Consider the following 12,342-nt stretch of genomic DNA (forward strand, 5'->3'; position numbering starts at 1 on the left):
AAACTTATGATTTTAAACATGTCATAATATTTGTGTGGCTATAAAAGCTTCTCATTAAGTTATTCTTGTAGCGGAACACTAGGACGATTCACAATCGGAGTCACTAGTCGGTGGTGGTTAGTGCATTATATCGGAGCAACCACCTATATCACTGTCTAAACTCTAGTGTTTTGTGGTCGAGAGAGAGCGTGGAATGAGAGTTTTGTCTCTCGTATATCTTAATCATACATTACACATGTACTTATATAATGTCTCTCGTATATCCTAATCATACATTAAACATGTACTTCTATATATAAGAGAAATTAGGGTCAAGAGAAGTCTATGTTGCTCGAACTCTTCAAATATGTCGAAAGGTGTATGTCGGATCCTCCAAAAGTAGTATGTTTTTGAGGATCCGACACGGGTATGACAATATTTTTAAAAAGTCCGAGCAACATAGATAGTAAGTATTAAAAGTACTGTTTTACCCTTGTAGGCTTTTTAGAACACCCCTTATGAGTGAACGGACTCTTATTTCCAACATCTATAAATAACAGAAACAGAGAAGCAACACACACAAAAACTTGAACATCTGAGGAAATGGAGTGGGAGTGGAACTATGTCGTTTGGTCTACAATCATCATAGTACCAACTCTAATCATAGTATTCTCCAAAAGAAGTTCTTGTTCTTACAAGTTGCCTCCAGGACCACCTGGTTTGCCAATTTTTGGCAACATTTTTGATCTTGGAACATTGCCATATGAAACAATTGCAGGGTTTAAACACAAATATGGTCCTATTGTATGGTTCAAAATTGGCTCTATCAAGACCATGTCAATTTTATCCGCCAAGACAGCTGCTGAGTTCTTCAAGAATCATGATTTTGCCTTCGCGGAACGCAAAATCATCGACACCATGTTGGTGCATGACTACAACCTGGGCTCCTTAGCTTTAGCCCAGTATGGCACGTATTGGCGCGTGCTAAGGCGGATATGCACCGTTGAAATGTTCGTCCACAAACGGATCAATGAAACGGTGCACATAAGGCGAAAATGTGTGGATGATATGATTCATTGGATTGAGAAAGAAGTGGATGCTAAGGAAATCAAGGGAAGTGGGATTGAGATAACACGTTTCGTGTTCCTTTCGACCTTTAATATGCTAGGGAATTTGATGCTATCGCGTGATTTAGTTCATCCAGGATCGCGGAAGGCATCTGAGTTCTTCAATGCTATGATGAGGATCATGGAGTTGTCAAGCAATCCTAATATCTCGGACATTTTCCCATGTCTTAGGAGGTTCGATTTACAAGGCTTAAGGAAGAAGGTGCATAGAGAAATGGGAAAAACTCTGGAGATCGCCTCTACGTTTGTCAAGGAACGGATGAAGGAGCGCGAGGATGGTGGAGAAAAAAAGGAAGATTTTTTGAATGTGTTGCTTGAATTTGAGGGTAGTGGAAAAGATGAACCAGCTAAGTTATCAGAACATCAAATCAACATATTCATATTGGTAAGTCTTAAAAAGCTTGTTAAATTCTTCCTATTGTTCATATTGAAATCAAAGAGTGCTAATGTAAACAACAAAACAACTAATCCTCAGTCCCAAACTAGCTAAGTCTGCATTGGTATCACCTATTGTTCATATAGCTATAACAATTATGCCTCAGTCTCAAACAAGTTAAGTTTGCATTGATATCACCTATTGTTCATATTGAAATCAAGAATGCTAATGTGCATAGTACTTTTTTGTTACAACAAGCCAAGTCATTGATATCACCTACTAATCATATAGAAATCAAGAATGCTAATATACATATTACTTCTTTGTTACAACAACTATGCTTCAGTCTCAAACAAGCTAAGTCTGCATTGATATCATCTATTCTTCGAATTGAAATCAAGAACGCTAATGAACATAGTACTTTTTTGTTACTTGAGGTAAATCTTGATTAGAAATGAAATGCAGGAAATGTTTTTAGCGGGATCAGAGACGACTAGCAACAGTGTGGAATGGACGTTGACAGAGCTCCTACGTCACCCTGAAGCAATGGCAAGAGTAAAAGCAGAGATCTTTGAAGTTGTAGGACAGAAGAAGAAGTTAGAAGAAAATGACATTGACAATCTGCCTTACCTGCAAGCTGTAGTTAAAGAAGTACTAAGATTACATCCTCCCCTTCCTTTCTTAGTGCCAAGAAGAGCGATGCACGACACTAAGTTCATGGGATATGACATACCAGAAGACACTCAAGTGTTCGTAAATGTATGGGCAATTGGAAGAGATCCTGAATATTGGGATGACCCTTTGAATTTCAAGCCCGAGAGGTTCCTTAACTCGAAGACTGATTTCAAGGGACAATGTTTTGAGTTTTTACCATTTGGTGCCGGCAGAAGGATGTGCGTAGGACTTCCTTTAGGTAATCGAATGTTACACTTTGTTTTAGGCTCGTTGCTTCATGAATTTGATTGGGAACTTCCTAATAATGTCACTCCTAAATCAATGGACATGAAGGAGAGGATGGGAATGACAGTGAGGAAATTCAATCCTTTGACTGCAGTACCTAGAAAAACATCAAGTTAAATCGAATAGCGTTAAGGTTGTCCTTGATACTGTGACATGAAGCCACACAGAACATAAGATTTGAGTTTCTTGTGAATTTTCTTGTAATAAAAAGCTGAGATATTTGTTCTTAAGCTTAAAGTTTGAATATTGATTGCTTTAAGCTCAGAATCTCATTTTGCCCTTACTGATTATTTAATAGTTTTATTTGCCCTTTACCTCTCAACCTCGTACAGTCAAACCTCTCTATAATTATCATTCGTTATAACAGTATTTCACTATAACGGCTTGATTTTCTCCGGAACCGATTTTTTATTTATATTTTACTTCTCTATAACAACATTTTACCTATAACAGCATTGGCATTCATTATGCGGTACACTCTTTGTAAAATTACCTCTCTATAACCGCCATACTCAAATATATTGTATAATAATATTTTGTAAGAAATATATTATCTATAAAAATAAATTTTAAAATATTTATGGTAATCATCAAGGGAAAAAGCTATTGAATTCCTTTTTGATGAAAGTTTAGACAAGAATCTTCGTCAATTCAAGCATTATATTATCAATAAGAGACTGGATTTTATGAAATAGCCTACAATTGTAGAATTCTTACGTCAAACTTGAAATATTTAAATTTTCAATGAATTTTAAATGCATATGTTCATTAGATTTTAATTTTTTATCGGTACGGTATAACTAGTTATGGATTTATTAGCCACTTCAATTTTTAATTAATGAAATATGAAAATCGTTTGAGATTTTAAAATTAACAAGTATTTTGTTTTCGTTTATAACATAAAATGTACAGAGAAATAACTTTTTGGCGTACTTTTATTTATAACAGCTAAATGAGATCCAAACACCGAATGCCAGTATACATGCATAACAACGCTGCCATTATAGAGAGGTTTGACTGTACTATTTTTTCTTTGTAATATTGTAAGCTTATTCTTTAGATTCCTGATGTACAGTATTATGAGACGACGGGAAATGATACAGTTGATCCAAACGTTATATTTATCAAAATAATACGGCAATATAATACATTATGAAATAATACGTAAGAATCATCCAAACAAGCTGTAAATTAGCGACAAACAACACATCTTCACATTGAATTGTTGGAATTAAGGCTAGAATGTTATTGACGACAAGTAATTGGACAATAGCCCAATATTTGAAGAATAAAATTTTAACAATACAATCTCAATCTGTCACAAGTATCCTCATGTCATATTTCTTTTCTAAAATACACTAGTGAAACTCTAAGGGTAGAGTTGAATCTTGCTGAAATGAAGGACAAGTTTAAAATCATCGACAGTGCAACTCCTCACAACGAATTCCAAATTCGTCACGTCTAGAATTATGATGTCTTCTTGAAATACATCGACGAATTCCTCGAAAAAAGAAGAAGACAAATATTCTTTTGGAACCTTGAATTTCAACCTCTTTTCGCTCACGTACACAATAAAAAATGCATTCGTGCATTCTTTTTGTAACTTCTTGGCACTTATAAACACCCTTTTCTTCTTATTCTTATTAAGCAACATCTCCTTAACCCTTTTGTAGAAAGAAAATACTGCCATGGATGAAATAATCTTTTAACTTTTAGAGAAAAAAAGAGTAGAAAAAGGACTTTGTGAAACTTTGTTGGAGAGCGGTATCTATAGGTTTCATTAAAAATCCTAATCATGGGGAAAGTAGGACTTGTAATCCTTATAAAAGAAGGATTAAGTAGAGCTTATTTCTCTTATTAAGTGGGCTGACAGGACCTAATTTCCATATTTGATGTCTTCCTCAAATTGCTTTTGATTGGGTTTTGGATATATTTTTTATATTTTAATTTTTAATTTTCCGTTTTAGCATGGGATAGAGGGTTCGTTTTGTGCAATTATCATTTTGTAATAAAAGATGCATTAATGTTAAATCATTTTTTTCACAATTCCCTCTAAATGTAAAAATTAAAATTTGTTAAATATTTGACGATTACCAAGGCAAGTCTAATGGGCTAAAACAGCTCGGTAATAAATTTAATGGACTAATTTATAGCTACCGTTAAATATAAGAATTGCCCTTCTTTTGAGCTTTTAAATTTTTTCATATTATCTTTAAATTTTGCCCTCTAAATCCCACAGGTTTTGCGAACCCCCACATTTTATAAAAAAAATTCGCAAGGCAAAGTTTAAATTTCATGCCCCCATCGAGAAATTAGCAAAGTTATGCTTAAATACTTATGTGTCATGCTAACTTTGATAATTCCTTCATAAGTTTATGAAAAAAAAGTTTGCCCATTAAAGAAGAAAAACATTAATTAACTGATACTTATGCCTTAATAATGTGAAGCATATATATGTATTTTTTCAAGCATATATACTTCACATGGAAAAGTATTATGGACTAACAAATTCACACTTTGGCGTGTTATCTTCGATCATCACAAAAGGATTTTATTTTTTAAATATCTCACACAAACAAATTGCCACCGCTCCATTACTAAAGTGGCATTGAGAAAAGGAACTATTGAAAAATTCAAAGTTGCAGAGATTGCACAACATATTCACATCTGGAGATTACAATATTAATATCCCTAGCTTGTAGTTGATTTTCTGTTTTTTTAACTAGTTTGACTTATACAAGTTAGTGAGTAGGAATTTTACTGCTTTGTCCGTAAAGTTTTTTGGATGGAATAAAATATTTCAACCAAAAAAAAAAAGTTTGCCTTATAAAGGCAAAGTTTAAAAATTGAGGGCAGCATAATTTTTCTTAAAGATTATATGCATTAAATTATTTTTTTATTTTATGCTCAACTTTTAATTTCATGTATTCGCTCAAAGCAAAGGGCAAAATTTAAAGACCACAAATATGAAGGGCAAAATTTAAAGATCTCCGTGCAAAAAAATGCAAATATAAGGAGCATTTTTATTATTTTCTCTATTATTTGCACCTATTTTATAAGCCAAAATCAGGAAAAGTGTCATGCTAATTATCTGAGAAAAGAGAAACCATTAATTAACTGATAATGACTTAGTAATGTGAGCCAATATTCTCGGACTAACGTGGCCAGATCAAGTTTTATTTTTAAATATCTTAAACATTGCTGCTATTACAGTTGAAAAACTATTGAAGAAATTCAAAGTTGCACAAAATTCAGGAGATTACAATATTATACACCTTTGTTTTCTGTTTAACTACGCTGCTAATCCTCAAAAATAATATTATTATAATCAACTAATATCTCGAAGTTGATAAATGGCAACAAGTTCAATACATTGTAATTACATTCATTCTAATTTATGTGACGCTGGTCGATTTAATTGTTAAAAAAAGAAACAAAGACGTTTAAAACTTATGGTCTTAAATATATCATAATATTTGTGTAGTTACAAAGCTTCTCATTACGAGTAAAAAGGGAAGTAAAATTAAATTCTCCAAATACAAAATCTGAAATTCTTTTTGGAACTGACTGATAAGTAAATATTGTCTCATAAACTGAAATGGATGAAGTATAAATCAAATCCATCGCATGAAAATTAAATGGAGAACTTACAAGTATTCTTGTAGCGGAATACTGGGACAATTCACGATCGAAGTCACTAGTTGGTGGCGGTTATTACATTATATCAGAGCAACCACCTATATCACAGTCTATTCGAGAGAGAGCGTGGAATGAGAGTTCCATCTCTCGTACATCCTAATCATACATTATACATGTACTTATATAAGAGAAAATAGGGTTAAGAGAAGTCTATGTTGCTCGAAGTCTTTAAATATGTCGATAGGTGCCTATCGGATCCTTTAAAAGTAGTGCGTTTTTGGAGGATTTGACACGGGGACAACAACATTTCTTAAGAGTCCGAGCAACATAAACAGTAATTACAAAAATACTTGTTTTTTATCCTCGTAGGCTTTTAGAGCAGCCCTTATGAGTGGACGGAACCAGGGGCGGAGCCGCTAAGGGCCTAGGGAGTTCATCTGAACCCCCTTCAGTGAAAAATTACACTGTATATACAAGGTTAAAATTAACTTTATATATATATAGAGAGAGAGAGAGAGAGTAGACGTTGAATCCCCTTGACTTCTTCGTGTGTTTACTTCTTTATATTTCTTAACCCCCTTAATAAAAACCCTGGCTCCGCCACTGCACGGAACTCTTATTTCCAACATATATAAATAATGGTATCTTATAATGATATTCTGCAAAATAACAGAAACTGAGAAGCAACACACCAAAAAAACTGAGGAAATGGAGTGGGAGTGGAACTATGTTATTTGATCTACAATCGTCATAGTACCAACTCTAATCATAGTATTCTCCAAAAGAAAATCTTGTTCTTACAAGTTACCTCCAGGACCACCTGGTTTGCCAATCTTTGGATTGAGGTAACACGTTTCGTGTTCCTCTCGAACGTTTAATATGCTAGGGAACTTGATGTTGTCGCGTGATTTAGTTCATCCAGGATCGAAAGAGGCCTCCGAGTTCTTCAATGCCATGATGAGGATCATGGAGTGGTCTGGCTATCCTAATATCCCAGACATTTTTCTGTGTTTTAGGAGGTTTGATTTACATGGCTTAAAGAAGAAGATGCATCGCGACATGGGAAAAGCTCTGGAGATCGCCTCTACGTTTGTCAAGGAACGGATGAAGAAGCACGAGGATGGTGGAGAAAAAAAGGAGGATTTTTTGAATGTGTTGCTTGAATTTGAGGGTACTGGAAAAGATGAACCAGCTAAGTTATCAGAAAATCAGATCAACATATTCATATTGGTAAGTCTTACAAAGCTTGTTGCAACTCCTCCTACTGTTCATATTGAAATCAAGAATGTTAGTGTACATGGTACTTAATTTTTACTTGAGATGAGTCTTGACTAGAAATGAAATGCAGGATATGTTTTTAGCCGGATCAGAGACGACTAGCAGCAGCGAGGAATAGACGTTGACAGAGCTCCTATGCCACCCTGAAACAATGTCAAGAGTAAAAGCAGAGATCTTTCAAATTGTAGGACAAAACAAGAAGTTAGAAGAAAGTGACATTGACAATGTGCCTTATATGCAAGCTGTGGTTAAAGAAGCACTAAGATTACATCCTCCTCTTCCTTTCTTAGTGCCAAGAAGAGCGATGCACGACACTAAGTTCATGGGGTATGACATACCAGAAGACACGCAAGTACTCGTTATTTCGTTAACGTTTGGGCAATTGGAAGAGATCCTGAATATTGGGACGACCCTTTGGATTTCAAGCCCAAGAGGTTCCTTAACTCGAAGACTGATTTCAAGGGACAATGTTTTGAGTTTTTACCATTTGGTGCGGCAGAAGGAATTATTCGGGTTCCAAAACTGATACCAAACACCGAACAAAAAACAAAAGAAAGGACAAAGATACACTAATAACACTAACCATACAGTCGAATAGTTTTGTTATAGTGGTCGAACTATCAAAGAGGTGATAAATTGAATATTGATAGTATTAGGAGGCATTAGAAATAATGCATAACAAACATGACTGTTTTTGTCTGCTCTTTTATATAAGATGTTATAAGCGGTATTAGTTGATGACATTGCATCCCCTATTAGTGACCACAGCATTGTTGCCATCTTTGCATACGCAGAGGCGGATCTAAGGGGGGTTCTGTGGGTTCAACTGAACTCGTTGGTTTTGGTCAAATGATGTATACATATGCGGAAAAAAAAAGGAAAATGTATGAGTGTACTAAGACAATGTAAGCTTGACTTCTATTTAGCTGAGATTATTAGCAATTACAGCTTCATTAATAATATTACTCCATACAACATAAGTTCTGGTCAGTTATCATGATGAAAACATAAGACAATGCTAAAATGATCTAGACTTGGTCGTCAATACTAAAACCTCTATCTGCAGCATAATCTACAAAACTATAAAGCGGCATGACTTTATCGCCGTACTTCTCCAGACCATCTAACTCTCTCTTAGCCTGCGCCCTAAGATCCTCAGCAACTTTCATAGCCTTCTCAACGCCATAAACGCTGACATAACTTTTGCCTTTCTTTTTCTTCCCCTCGGTTGTTTCCTTCTCCTTTGCTTCCAATACATCGTCAACAACCCGATATAAGATACCAACAGCTTGACCATATCTTCTCAGATGTTGGATTTCCTCATCCGAAGCACCAGCCAAGAGACCTCCACAAACGGCAGAGCACGCGCCCATTTCACCGTATTTTTTTTCTTGAACGAAATCAACAGCATTTGGTCCACCTTCAAGGTCAAGGAACTGACCAGCAGCCATACCAGTGGATCCCACAGCTCGAGCAATCTCTGTAATGATCTTGAGGACTCGATCCTCGGGAACGAGATTGGTTGGAGTGTGAGACACAATATGCTGAAAACCAAGAGGGAACAAGGCATCCCCGGCTAAAATTGCCATATCTACACCAAAAACTGTGTGGTTTGCAGGAAGGCCTCGTCGAGTTGGGTCGTCATCCATGCAGGGCAAATCATCATGAATCAACGAAGCAGCATGAACCTAATAGAAACAGATCCAGGTCAAATATGGGATTAAGATATATAGTGTGTCAAATGTAAGCATCGATAGACCAGCAAATCTCAACTCAATCAGAGGATCAACCCAAAAAACTATTACAGTTAGAAATTGTCATAATATCATATACAATTGAAATTCATTTAGATGGCATCTTACACAAAACCAAACTTCAGAGTCTTGCAAAACATGATGTATTCAGTTAGCTTGACCTACTTACTGTTGCATTTTACCGTTGCTTGAGAATTTGGGTCAAGTTATTTCATGAATAAAACTGAATAAGCACGGTTTTCTTCCTTCATGATAAGTAAAATTAAATCTCATTGAACCTGAGTGCAGAAAGATTGAGCAGAAAAAGTTGCAACAGGTTAAAAAAGATCAGGTCCTTCTAGTCTAACAGGCAGATGAAAGTTCACTATATTTTTCACATCGATGACGTTGCTCATTTTGCACCAAGAAGCCAAAAAAGGCATACATATGAACTTAATCTAATAATGTTTCAACCTCTAAAACAGTGGCAAGGTGGTAAAAGACTGAATAATAACCTTGGAGACCAAGGTGCGAATCCGAACAGAGGCGTCACTAGGTGAATTCATTCCATGTGTCTAATCTTAGATGGGCAGGCCTGATATTTGTGCTGGTAGAATTGACCTGGTACCCAGTGGATTAGTTGAGGTGCATGCAAACTGGTCTGGACACCATATTATCCAAAAAAAAAAAAAGTCTAAAAATATTTATAGTTTTGGTTTTTTAGAATATTTGCTTTTGGACTGCAATAACTTTGTTTTACTGCTTTTTGAATAACTTTGTTTTACTGTTAGTAATTAGTTAGTTAGAGAAATATATTCTGAAAAGATATCTAGGCTAGGTTAGTTAGTTAAAGATATGCTCTGCATAGATATTCTAGGCTAGCTTATGATTATCTTTTTTACTGTTTTCCCGATAAATGCAGAGCTAAACATAGCTAAATAAAATAATCTCCTTTGACTGCATTGCAGTATATTTTTCTCTCAGTAATTTTTTCTGTGTTATTACCGACGTTTCTTTGCTAAAAAACCAACAATTGTTATCAGAGCCATTTTCTTGAGGGACTTGAGAGTGAGATAGATTCTAAAAATAGTTTTTCTCAAATAGCTTCTTCTGTCTTTGATGGTGAGAATTACCATCTCTGGGCAGTAAGAATGGAGACTTATCTTGAGGCTTTAGATCTTTGGGAGGCCGTGGAAGAGGATTATGATGTTCTTCGGTAGCCAAATAATCCCATCGTGGGCCAGGTCAAAAGCCAAAAGGAAAAGAAAATCAGAAAATCAAAGGCAAAAGCAACTTTTTTTACTGGGGTGTCTGCAACAATTTTCACGAGAGTTATGGCTCTCAAAACAGCAAAAGAAATTTGAGATTATCTGAAGGAAGAATACACAGGAGATGAAAGAATACAAGGCATGAAGGTGTTTAGGGAATTTGAATTGCAAAAGATGAAGGAATCTAAAACCGTCAAAGAGTACTCAAACCGGCTTCTTGGCATTGTTAACAAGGTAAGGTTGCTTGGCAATAAATTTAAAGATTTAAGAATTGTTGAAAAAATTCTTGTTACGATACCCGAAAGATACAAGTATCCATAACTATCTTGGAAAACACAAAAGATTTATCCAAAATTATCTTGGCAAAATTTCTAATACATTGCAGGCACAAGAGCAAAGGAGGCTTATGAGGCGAGATGGTATGGCTGAAGGAGCCTTGATAGCCAACCACAAAAAGCAAAGTTAATAATTCAATAAAAAATTACCCACCCTGTCATCACTGTGGCAAAAAAGGTCATCCTCCATTTAAATGTTGTAAAAGGCCAGATGCACAATGCAAGATCTGCAACCAACTTGGTCATGAAGCAGTGATTTGCAAAAACAAATCTCCAAAATATGAAGCAGATGCCCAAGTCGCCAATGAAGAAGAAGAAGAAGAAGACGACCACTTGTTTGTGGCAACATGTTTTTCAATGAAAATATCTGATTTTTGGATGATTGACAATGGTTGTACAAATCACATGACATATAAAAAAAAAATATTTAAAGAGTTTATGTCCATGGGAAACAAGAAAATTAGAATCCGGAATGGTGACTATATTCCTACAAAAGGAAAAGGGACTGTTGCAATCAAAACAAGTTCATGTACAAAAATAATTTCAGATATTCTTTACGTGCTCTGTTAAGTGTTGGCCAGCTAGTGAAAAAAGGATTTAAATTGTTATTCGAAGAAAGTACTGTCGAATCTTTGATGCCACTAAGCAGGAGATTTTACGAGTTAAAATGAGAGGTAAAAACTTCTCATTTAATCCAACAGAAGATGAACACGTGCCAGAATTTGTTGATAATCAAGAGCTGCAACTTGGAGATATGGATCAAGCTAACTGCAAGACCAAATATGCATTGGCAGATTTGTTCACGAAGCCAAATTCCAACCAAGTCTAGAATTTGCAGTTCCAAAACCAAGGAGTGTTAGAATATTTGCTTTTGGACTGCAGTAACTTTGTTTTACTGCTTTTGAATAACTTTGTTTTATGTTAGTAATTAGTTAGTTAGAGAAATATATTCTGCAGAGATATCTAGGCTAGGCTGGTTAGTTAAAGATACACTCTACAGAGATATTTTAGGCTAGTTTATGATTATCATTTTGCCTGTTTTCCCTATAAATGCAGAGCTAAACATAGCAAAATAAAATAATTCCTGTGACTGCATTGCAGTAATTTTTTCTCTGTTATTTCCAACGTTTCTTTGCTAAAAACCAACATGCTTGTAAAAACTTTTTTTCTTCAACTGGATAAGCATAGCTAATACAATGTAAGCTGGTTAGGGCGGAAAAGCTCAAACATTATATCTTAGAAGCTTGGTTGTAAAAGGTTGTGTATATACATTACTACTGCAGTTCAAAATATCAGAAGGCAATAGTCTCAAGTAGTTCACTTATTGGTTCATGGATCTATTCGTGGAGACAGAAAAGAGAACAAAGTCCGTTTATTCGACGCAGCTGTGGAGGATATGAGAAAATAACAAAACTAAAGGTTAATCCTACAATTTGGATGGTTTATTTTTTATTCTACAAAAGATCCATAATCAATTTAAGCAATGTTGGCACCTTTCTACCTACCAAGGCTACAAAAAGTGAAGCAAGCCGAGCAAAGTCTTAAGAAACATATGAAGGTCGACCAGTGTGTGTCCTCTATCACTCAAAGGAGATAAATGAAGAATACAAACAGAAAATTGGAAGGCAAGAACAAGTGTTGATATGT

The 12,342-nt window shown here is 35.3% G+C and overlaps 2 protein-coding genes and 1 pseudogene across 2 annotated transcripts; 2 read left to right on the forward strand and 1 right to left on the reverse strand.

Annotated features, from left to right (window-relative positions):
* Nucleotides 1-552: 552 nt before the first annotated feature.
* Nucleotides 553-2,701, forward strand: LOC132057400 (cytochrome P450 76A2-like). Its single transcript, XM_059449993.1, has 2 exons — nt 553-1,491; nt 1,948-2,701. The coding sequence occupies exons 1-2, from the start codon at nt 583-585 to the stop codon at nt 2,557-2,559; spliced, it is 1,521 nt and encodes a 506-aa protein (XP_059305976.1). The 5' UTR covers nt 553-582; the 3' UTR covers nt 2,560-2,701.
* Nucleotides 2,702-6,789: 4,088 nt separating this feature from the next.
* Nucleotides 6,790-7,932, forward strand: LOC132058019 (cytochrome P450 76A2-like; annotated as a pseudogene).
* Nucleotides 7,933-8,291: 359 nt separating this feature from the next.
* On the reverse strand, nt 8,292-9,078 carry LOC132057401 (heterodimeric geranylgeranyl pyrophosphate synthase small subunit, chloroplastic). The gene has a single exon (XM_059449994.1). The coding sequence runs from the start codon at nt 9,006-9,008 to the stop codon at nt 8,388-8,390; it is 621 nt and encodes a 206-aa protein (XP_059305977.1). The 5' UTR covers nt 9,009-9,078; the 3' UTR covers nt 8,292-8,387.
* Between the last annotated feature and the right edge of the window lie 3,264 nt (nt 9,079-12,342).

Source organism: Lycium ferocissimum, chromosome 5 (assembly GCF_029784015.1).
Source record: "Lycium ferocissimum isolate CSIRO_LF1 chromosome 5, AGI_CSIRO_Lferr_CH_V1, whole genome shotgun sequence".
In the NCBI taxonomy this organism is placed as follows: domain Eukaryota; kingdom Viridiplantae; phylum Streptophyta; class Magnoliopsida; order Solanales; family Solanaceae; genus Lycium; species Lycium ferocissimum.